Raw genomic sequence first — 10,709 nt, 5'->3', positions numbered from 1 at the left:
GAACATCTTGATAGCTGATACCGGCCATATCAAGGTCACAGATTTCGGTCTTGTCCTTGTCAACATGCACGGAGGCCGAGCATCCACAAGTATAGCCGGTACAGCAGGTTATATTGCCCCGGAGGTAAGAAGAGAACTTTACTACTGTGAGACAGTGACTGACAAAGTGCTAGAGGGTGGATACGTGCCACCGAGCGGCCTGGGCTCGGTGGAGGAAGCCAGCATTTCTGTGTCAGTAACGCTATGTTACTGACACGTTGTAGTTTGTAAGTGGCTCCAAGCCGCATAGTCCGGGCCGGCTTTTCCTGGAGTGGTCAAAGCGAAGGGTGGGATGGCCACTCCCACGTACCAGGTGTGGCTGGTACCAGGCCTTATAAAGCCTGGGCCTGCAGGTCAAGGAAGAGAGGGCGTCTGGCTGAGAGCCAGAGAGAGGGCTCTGTGGAGCAAGGAGCCCGGCTAGCCCAGCGTGTGGGCTGAGAGAGCCAAAAGGCGAGGTTGGCAGGGTGATGCCCCTAACCTCAACACCCAGGAGGGTGTGGTGAGACCTCCACAGGTCTGAGGACCGGACTGGCTATGTGACATTCTGACAGTGAGTAGTCAGGAACAAGCATATGTATAGTGAGTGCTCAGACGAGCAGGTGTTTATTTCCATTTTGGTTTTGTTTCTGCTGCAATAAACCCAGGCAAAGCCTGGACTAAAGAACGTTGTTGCCCGGTGTCACGGTCTCTGGCCGCGGATGCCCACGCTGCTACTGCCCCTAAACGCTAATCCCTCACACTACTTTTTAAAATTGTACTAATAATTTACATGGAGGACTGTGGGAGAGGATGTAATATAGTGGTAGACTACTATATGATATGGAGAGCGATGTATCAGTATGGTCACATACAAGATGTCGCTCTAATACTTCTCTTCTTTATTGCAGATGGAAGCCGGGAAGAAGTTCAATACCGCTGTTGACTGGTATTCGTTTGGAGTCACCTTAAAGGACATGCTGACCGGCGTGGGTACCTACGATCTAACACTCCTCTGTGGGATTTCATACAGCGCCAGAGACATCATTGAAAAGGTGAGTATGTTTCTGTTATAAGGCTCTAGTACTAGGGCTTATACACAGGTAATATTAGCCATCACTGTAGTAATAGATGGACTGATGATAGCTCTACACAAACACATTTTATCCCAATCACTGACCTCCTAAAATGAGAGCAGTAGACGCCATTCATCGCACATTACGTCAGATGACACAATATGGAGAGCAGTAGTCCGGTAATAATCCCTTTTGCCCATACTGCGCCCAGATCCCAGGCTTCAGTTACTAAATTCTAGATCCATTTCTCATTTTCAGCTCCTCCAGAAGGATCCTGCCCGGCGCCTAGGGCTACACGGGGACATCAGAGAACATCGCTTCTTCCGGAGTATTGACTGGGACTCTGTGGAAACACTGAAGATGGCCCCACCATACATCCCTGAGGTAAGTGACCCTACAAAAATGTCACCATATCCTGAATAAACTCCACTCTTTCAATCTTCTACTTCTGTTATACATCATGAGTTATGTCAGGAGTAGAAGGCTGTATTGGTGGACATTATTCCTTCATTCTATATCTACCCTCGATCCACTGAGGCTAATTTCACACAGGCGAGTGCGATATCAGACCCTGAAACTCAATCCAATATCGCACTTGTCAACATGCGATTTCCCTGTGGATGGAAGGCGTTTTGAGTTAGAACCACCCTGAACCACAGGGAAGTAGCGATCCTCCGCCACAGCTAAAAGGATCGCTGAATGTTTCCCATTGTTTTCAATGGGTAACGTTCGCATGCACCTCGCACATCGTGTGATGCTCTGACGGACTCGTTGAAAACAATGGGCTATGCAAGGTGTTACGAAGGGAACGCCCAAAGTTAGGGCATGCAAAGATTTTTTCCTACACCACAATGCGGTGCAGGAAAAAAAATCGCTCATGTGTATGACCCCGTTCAAAAGATTTTCTCGGCCGAATAAAAACGGCCTTAATGTTGTGTTTCTATGTAACTGTAGGCCCTGATTTTACATTTTTGCAAAATTGTAAGTGAGTAGTTCAGACCTTTTCCGCATATTTTAATAAAACCTAAAAAAAATCTCTCCTCTTAGTATAGGCTCCACTCAAAAGAATTCATCAAAACAGAACTTGGCCCAGTTTATATGGAGCCTGCGAAAGCTTCTGGTGTTTGTTCTTCCAGCCTTAATGAGATTAGACCATTTATGGAATGTATTCTTCTATCATGCTTGCATTCTCAGTGCAGAATAAAACAGAAGCTTGGGTTTCATCAGGGTTCATTTACTTATTTTGTGTAACGTGACTGTGCTCTGGAGATGGGAGGGTGATCATGTTATAAGATGAATAGTGTCTTCCTTACATTATGTTATATCATTCTTTTGCTTCTTTCTTTTGTAGCCACCTAACGCTCATCCCAAATTCCAAGCAGCCAAGCTGGATGAGATTGAAGCAGCAGAGGCCAGTGTATCCTTACCATCAGATACTCAGACTAGGTTCCCAAGGTTTTCATTTGTCAACTGGTAAACCATCAGCTAGACACCTGCTGAATAACATCATCCGAGCGAGCCGTGTACCTCAGCCTCTACATGACCATCTGGAGAAGACCAGAAGACCCGATGGACAGCAGTAACCCTGGACCACTGTATGGAGAAGACCCGATGGCCAGCAGTCACCCTGGACACCTGCATCGAGAAGCCAGCAGATCCACCTAGCAGCTGGCGGTAAGTAAGCGCTATAACATCAGCGCTACATGTCATAGGCATGTGTAACACTTCCATCTTACCGGTAAATGACTTTCCCCATGCTCAGGATAGCAGTAGCTTCTAGTGCTGTCTTGGGCAGAGGGAAGATACACAGGTGTGTGATGGCCGGCTATGAAGGGATGAAGAGGAGGCCGGGTTTTTTTCACCTTAACATCTAATCACGTCTATGACAATTGTACATTTACCGGTAATTCCATTTCCTCATCCTTATGACATTGCTGTCATGGGTGATAAGGAAAAAGGTGTGAGATGGCCGGCTATTAAGGGGTAAGGAGGAGGCCGGATTTTTTTTTTTTTTTTTTTTTTTCACAGACCCCAGCTCCACAATGTCATCAGAGCAAGCTGAGCCATGTACCTGGACCAACCACAGAGGACCAGAAGATCTGATGGCCAGCATTTATCACAGACCCTTACATGGAGAAGACCCCATTACTCTGAAGACACCTGACTGGGGCTGAAGATTCCTGGAGCAGATCTACCCATCAGCTGGTGGTATGTAAGTACTATAACATCTGCGCTACACGTCATAGGCATGTGTAACACTTCCATCTTACCGGTAAATGACTTTCCCATGCTCAGGATAGCAGTAGCTTCTAGTGCTGTCTTGGGCAGATGGGAAATACCCAGGTGTGTGATGGCCGGCTATGAAGGGGTGAAGAGGAGGCCGGATATTTTTTTCACCTTACCATCTAATCACATGCCTATGACTATTGTACATTTACCGGTAATTACATTTCCTCATCCTTATGACAGTGATGTCATGGGTGATAAGGAAAAAGGTGTGAGATGGCCGGCTATTAAGGGGTAAGAAGGAGGCCGGATTTTTTTTTTTTTTTCAGACACCAGCTCCACAATGTAATCAGAGCAAGCTGAGCCATGTATCTGAGCCTCCTGAGGACCAATCACAGAGGACCGGAAGATCTGATGGCCAGCATTTATCATGGACCCCTATATGGAAAGTACCCCCATTACTCTGAAGAAACCTGACTCGGGCTGAAGATTCCTGGAGAAGATCGGAGGAGAAGCCAGCAGATCCACCCAGCAGCTGGTGGTAAGTAAGTACTATAACATCAGCGCTACACGTCATAGGCATGTGTAACACTTCCATCTTACCGGTAAATTACTTTCCCCATGCTCAGGATAGCAGTAGCTTCTAGTGCTGTCTTGGGCAGATGGGAAATATCCAGGTGTGTGATGGCCGGCTATGAAGCGTGAAGAGGAGGCCGGATATTTTTCACCTTACCATCTAATCACATGCCTATGACTTCTGTACATTTACCGGTAATTACATTTCCTCATCCTTATGACAGTGCTGTCATGGGCGATAAGGAAGGTGTGAGATGGCCGGCTATTAAGGGGTAAGGAGGAGGCCGGATTTTTTTCTCTCACAGATACCAGCTCCACAGTGTCATCAGAGCAAGCTGTGCGCCCTCTAGAAGACCATCCAGAGAAGACCAGAAGTCCCGATGGCCAGCAGTCACCCTGGACCCCTGCATGGAAGAAGACCTCATTCCTCAGAAGACACTTGACTGGGCTTGAAGATTCCTGGAGGAGAAGACCCGAGGAGAAGACCGTAAAGAAGATGGTTCAACATGAGGAGCATCTGGCTGAAGCACTTACTGCCTGCTGGTGTGACGGGCTACATGGTGGGGTGCGGGACTATATGGAGGAATGCTGATATACTTTGTGGATATATCTATATTTACACTGAATATGTGCTTTATATGGACTGTTATTATATGTGGACTGGTTGATGGAATGTATTTTTCCATAGTGTACATCTAGTCTATGACTACATGGCGCCTGTGACTGTAACAATTTGCATGGCCAATGCTGACGCGTCGCCCTTGACTTATTGTTTATTGTGCCAATAATAATAAATGAATATTGATAAATATACATCTTGTTGTGTTCTATTTCATACATTAGGTGATAGATTTAGACTCAATGTCCAAGGGTGGGTTTGATTTGTGGAAGCCTCAGGGTTAAATGGCTAGGACTGGAGATAACTCTAATGCCCGCTATGGCAGTGGGAATCCAGTCAACTATTATAGCCTGCTCCCAGTGCCAATGGTGTGGGCATCTCACCACAATATAACTGTGTGTCTTGGTGGGGGAGGGGGTTGAAGTCTAATGGCCCATTTAGACACAACCTTTATCGCTCAAAATTTGCTCAAAATCCATCTTTTGAGCGATAATCGTTGCGTCTAAAAGCCTGCCCATCGTGCGCTGTTCGTTCATCGCTCATTTCTAGTTTTCTAGAAATGAGCGATGAACTCTTATCAGCGGCGCAGATAAGATTCTCTCAGCTGGTAGCCCGCTGGCAGTTCTGAGCGGGACACCAGCTTAAAGCGCGAAGAGCAATGTAGCTGTTTGCATATACAAAACAGCTGTATTATTCTTGTAGGGTTACGGCGGGACGTTGCTCTGCTTTGTATACCTCTAAGTAGCTACTTAGAGTGATGCAAATATGATTGCTCAAAACTGTCACTCAAACTGTCGATTTTGAGTGATTATCTTTCAGTGTAATAGACCCTAAGTAATAATAACAAGGAGCTGCTACTACATTACTGAGGGCAGTGTCTGAATACGGGCTGCTGCATTCTGCAGCTCCTTACATTTAGCAAGGAAACAATAAAGGCTCCTTCACACAGGCACGCCTCAGCATAACGCATGTGTTTTATGAATTAGTCTTTTTCTCGCTCGTGTCATTGGGGTACACAGCAAGGACCGTGGGATATAGCTTCTGCCACTAGGAGGCGACACTAAGCACAAAAAAGTTAGCTCCGCCCTCTGGCTATATCCCTCCTGCCGACAGCAGGCTAATTAGTTTTTAGCTTAGTGTCTCGTAGGAGGACGGTCGTGCCCATTAGGGCTAGTTTTAAGGGCCAGGGTTAAACAGAGAGGAAGGACGCTTCTTGCCCGGCCCGCCTCAGAAGAAAAGGTGGCACATCCGGATCATATATATCTGCATGTGGCCCGCTAGCGAGAGCCCCCCCATGTTTGGTGCAGAGGTCCGTAGGCTGCTGGAACTGGGGAGCCGCTTTTTCTTCCAGCAGGGACGCAGGAGGTGAGTATGCTTGCCTATTGGGGACAGCGCGCCAGGACTTAAAAACCGCCCTGCTGCTCCACTCCTTGCTGCCCTTTTCTGCTCAGCTTATACGCTGTACAGCTCAAGCTCCAGGAAAGAAAGCCATTCAGCACCTGCAGTCTCCCAACCCAGCGGCTCCCCGGACCTCTTCGGACCTCGGCAAGGATCTGGGTAAGCTCTGCCTGGTGGCTAGCCCCCCTCTTTCGCTGCGTATCCCTCCTGCCGGCGGTTGGCATAGCAGAGGATAGCTCGCAGTTTTCTTTGCCCGGTGAAATCCCAGCACCATGTCCAACCCCAGTGTGATAGACATGATGATTATTTTGGTATAAAATGTCTATCGATTTATGTATTTTGCTGTTGTAATGACTTTTAGCTCTGGATTTTGATCGACACACAATCTAATCATAGTATTTACTAGACAATGGATGTATGATGTTAATGTTAGCTAAGTACATAGGAATTACACAAGTTGCACAACCAGCCTCTAAGAGTTAAAGGGCCATAGTGTTGTATATATCTGTGTTTAATACTGAGTGTTTACCTAGGCCCCTTTCCACTTTCCACTCCTCACGCAAGCTAGTTAAACAATGGGTTGCCACATACACAGAAACTGCTTAAGGTTGTCTGCATGCTAAAGAAGACAAAGTCCATACTATGGCGGACGTGAGGGAGGGTGGGCAGAGAGGTGGGGGATTCTATATGATCCGACAAATGAGAATCTTATATGTTACTGATGTAATCTGTTGCACGCCCATTGAAGGGCGGTTGTCATGTGTTATAATAAAAAGCCTGAGCCTCTACACATTGTAGAGACTCTCCCAGTTTTAGACCAGCATTTGTGTCTGATCTGGTTCGATGATGTGTGCACGCGATATAATTCGGAAGCGGCAAAATACCCCAAAGCCTGCTGGAGAAAATCATAATCCAGAACACCAGAGCCCTTGAGGCTGGACCAGGGACAGCAAGAGTAACGCACTTTGCTTGCTCACGCTGTAACCTAAAGTTCGCATGCGGACAGGCTGAGCCCTTTTGTAGAGATTGTTCCCCTGCGAAACAGGCGGCTGTGCAGGGCACCCATCCCCCTGTTCAGCCCCCAGCTATGGCCGAGCCGGAGTGGGCCCGCTCCTTGTCACTGGGGGTGTCTGACCTCTCTTGGGCATCTGGCGCAATTTTGGAAAAATTAGCGCAGGACACCTCCGGTTCACGTGAGGCGCGGCCGTAGACGAAAACTGGTCAGGCCTTCGGACTCCCGGCGGCCCTCACGGTCACCATCCTCCTTGTCGCTTTTGCGCTCTTCTGGTACTAGGTCGCGGCGCTTGTTGGCAGAAGAGGATGGTTCGGACGAGGAATGGTCTGAATCCTCCTCAGACTCTGTCGTGGAGGAGGATCAGGTCCCAAAATTTTCGGCAATAGTGGAGAGCTTAGTGGTTGCGGTGTGTGACACTTTTCAGCTCACTGAACAGGAACCACAGGCATCTGGGATATCGTTTTCTTTCAGGCAGCCTAGACGCTCTCCGAAAAACCTTTCCTCCTCATGAGGACTTTGACAAGGTCCTATCTAAGGAATGGAAGGCACCGAATAAGCATCTTTCCAAGATGGGTTACTTGGATGGGAAATACCCCTTCCCGCAGGACTTAGTGGAGAAGTGGTCGGTCCCACTGCTAGTGGATCCACCCATTTCGCGCCTGGCTAAGCATACCGTGCTACCCATGGCAGAGTCCTCCTCCCTCAGGGATCCCAAGGATCGAGGAGTCGAGGCCTTGGCAAAGACCATTTTTGAGGCGGCAGGGTCAGCTTTTAGGCCTGTGTTTGCCTCGTCCTGGGTCAGTAAGGCTGTTACTGACTGGGCAAAGCGGTTACGGTAAGGAATCCTCGAAGGGGCGGCGACCGAGGATCTGGTGGGCATTACGCACAAGATTGAACAAGCAAGCATGTTTCTCTGTGAGGCCTGTATGGATACAGCCAGGCTGGCGGCCCGAGCCTCCGCGGCATCGGTGGCGACTCGCCGGACCCTATGGTTAAAATCGTGGGATGCGGATGCTTCCTCCAAGGGGTCGTTAATCAGTATGCCCTTTGTAGGATCTCGTCTTTTCGGTGCCAAGCTAGAGGAGCTCATCTCAGAGGCTACGGGTGGAAAGAGATCACTTTTGCCACAGAACCGTCCAAAATGGTCACCTCCGCAGCACAGACGTTTTCGTTCCTATCGCCGGACGAGTCCTCATAGGGTGGAGAGAGAGGGTCCACAGGAGCGGGAACAAAGGAAGGTTCCTTCCTTTAAACCAAGCTTCTCTTGGCGGGGGCCCCTGCCCACAAAGGGTACCAAAGGCAAGCCCCCCGCATGAGGGACTGCCCCCACCTGTTTCGGACAAGGTGGGGGGATGGCTTCTCCAATTCAGCCAGGTCTGGTCGTCTCAGGTCACAGACACCTGGGTACAGGAGGTCATGTCCAGGGGCTATGCGATGGAGTTCCACTCACAACCGCACTACCGTTTCTTTCGGTCCAGAACCCCAAAAAAGGACTGCTCTGTCCGTCCGGTTCTGGACCTAAAGAAAGCTGAACAAGTTCGTAGCGGTCCGTCATCTTCGCATGGAGTCGCTACGAGCGGTCATCGCATCCTTGGAGGCAGGGGAGTTCCTGTCCTCGATAGACATCCAAGATGCATATTTACATATCCCCATTTGTCAGGCGCACCAGCGCTTCCTCCGGTTCGCGGCACGGGGTCGAGTGACCCTCCCGGAAGCAAAACGTCAGCTGCTTCAGAGGCAGGTGCGGTCCCTTCTATCGCGGCGACCAGTGGCGATCCGCCATGCGATGAAGGTTCTGGGACTGATGGTATCGTCTTTCGAGGCAATTCCTTTTGCCCTGTTCCACTCCCGCCCCTTGCAGTGGGCGATACTCTCAAGGTGGGACAGGTTAGCGCGATCCCTCGAGGGGAAGATAAGGTTTCCACCAGGAGTTCAGCTGTCACTCCAGTGGTGGTTGGACTCGCCACGCATCCAGCAGGGCAGGTCGTTCCTGCCCCTGCAGTGGCAGGTGCTGGCTACAGTCGCCAGCATGACGGGCTGGGGATGCACCAATTCCTCTCTTTCCTCGGATGCTCAGGAGGATCAGGAAGGAAGGGCTACCAATGATTCTCATAGCCCAGATTGGCCGCAAAGAACGTGGAACGCTGAGCTCATGGACATGGTAGCAGACGCGCCCTGGCGATTACCCCTACGAAAGGATCTACTCTCTCAGGGTCCCCTCTACCACCAAAGTTTGGCTGCACTGCGTTTGACAGCGTGGCAGTTGAGACCACAGGCTTCTCAGACCCGGTTATCTAGATAATGATTAGGGCTAGGAAGCCGTCGTCATTGAAAGTATGTCACCGAGTGTAGAGAACATTCTTTCGCTGGTGCGAACAGAAAGGGACACACCCGATGCTTTTTTCGTTGGCCCGTCTCCTGTCATTTCTCCAAGACGGGTTGGACTTGGGCCTGAGCCTCCGCTCCCTTAAGGGACAGGTTTCGGCTTTGTCAGTTTTGTTTCAGCGACCTTTGGCTTCAAGGTCGGCAGTGCGCACCTTTTTACAGGGAGTTGCTCATACGGCACCCCCTTTCCGGTCTCCGGTGCCACCTTGGGACCATCCGTTTGAACCATTAGCGGAAGTACTGTGGCGCTTGCTGTCCTGGAAGGTCGCTTTCCTGGTGGCGGTTACCTCCCTTCGTAGGGTTTCGGAGATTGCGGCGCTGTCGGCAAAACCACCCTTTACGTTTTTTTCACCAGGATAAGGTGGTGTTGCAACCGGTGCGGTCTTTTCTCCCAAAGGTGGTGTCTACCTTCCACATTAATGAGGACATTGTACTTCCATCATTTTGTCCAAGGACGGTTCACCCTAGGGAACGGGCTCTACACACCTTAGACCTAGTCCGTGTCCTGAGGACATATTTGGACCAGACCGCGTCTTTCCGGCGCTCGGATTCCCTATTTGTGATACCGGAGGGTCCGAGACGTGGCCTTGCGGCATCAAAGGTGACAATTGCTCGCTGGATCCGTTCGGCAGTGGTGGAGGCCTACCGGGCTAAGGGTGAGACACCGCCGTTCCAGGTTAAGGCACATTCCACTAGAACGGTGGGGGCTTCATGGGCGGTCAATCACGGGGCCTCAGTGTCACAAGTGTGTAGGGCGGCTTCCTGGGCATCCCTGCACACCTTTTCTAAATTTTATCAAATACATACGTTCGCGTCAGCCGACGCTTCGCTGGGTCGAAAGGTTTTACAGATGGCTATAAACTGACCGCATGCGCTTATGATTTATTTGTACCCACCCTCGGGGACGGCTGTGGGACGTCCCACAGTCTTTGCTGTGTACCCCAATGACACGAGCGAGAAAAGAGGATTTTTTACTCACCGTAAAATCTTTCTCGTCTCGTCATTGGGGGACACAGCACCCACCCCTCTTTCTTTCTATGACACAGTGGTGGTCCTGGTCGGACTCCGGATTCTGTAAGTCGCACATGGTGCTGCGTGTTTTTCATTACAGTGAAATTTTTTGTTAACGTGTCATATGACTAACTATTGTTGTCTGTCTGCTCCTGCATGGCTACTCCAACTGCTGGCATGACAAACTAATTAGCCTGCTGTCGGCAGGAGGGATATAGCCAGAGGGCGGAGCTAACTTTTTTGTGCTTAGTGTCGCCTCCTAGTGGCAGAAGCTATATCCCACGGTCTTTGCTGTGTCCCCCAATGACGAGAAAGAGATTTTACGGTGAGTAAAAAATCCTCTTTTTGTGAACGTATCAACACATTTTACTGCACTTTTTGTGCTCAC

The 10,709-nt window shown here is 49.6% G+C and overlaps 1 protein-coding gene across 2 annotated transcripts; it reads left to right on the top strand.

Moving 5' to 3' along the window:
* Positions 1 to 477: 477 nt before the first annotated feature.
* LOC136610440 (protein kinase C delta type-like) lies at positions 478 to 3,180 on the top strand. Of its 2 annotated transcripts, XR_010790080.1 has the most exons (5): positions 478 to 589; positions 927 to 1,070; positions 1,350 to 1,475; positions 2,443 to 2,765; positions 3,120 to 3,180. XR_010790080.1 is itself a non-coding variant. In XM_066589668.1 (4 exons), the coding sequence occupies exons 2-4, from the start codon at positions 927 to 929 to the stop codon at positions 2,566 to 2,568; spliced, it is 396 nt and encodes a 131-aa protein (XP_066445765.1). In that variant the 5' UTR covers positions 478 to 589; the 3' UTR covers positions 2,569 to 2,822. The 2 variants fall into 2 exon arrangements, 1 of the variants encoding a protein (XP_066445765.1); XM_066589668.1 differs by lacking the exon at positions 3,120 to 3,180 and having other exon boundaries at positions 2,443 to 2,822.
* Positions 3,181 to 10,709: the final 7,529 nt, after the last annotated feature.

This window comes from Eleutherodactylus coqui, chromosome 2 (genome assembly GCF_035609145.1).
Source record: "Eleutherodactylus coqui strain aEleCoq1 chromosome 2, aEleCoq1.hap1, whole genome shotgun sequence".
Taxonomy (NCBI): domain Eukaryota; kingdom Metazoa; phylum Chordata; class Amphibia; order Anura; family Eleutherodactylidae; genus Eleutherodactylus; species Eleutherodactylus coqui.
The sequence above is the reverse complement of the archived record's forward strand: the minus strand, read 5'-3'. Positions and strand labels throughout refer to the sequence as shown.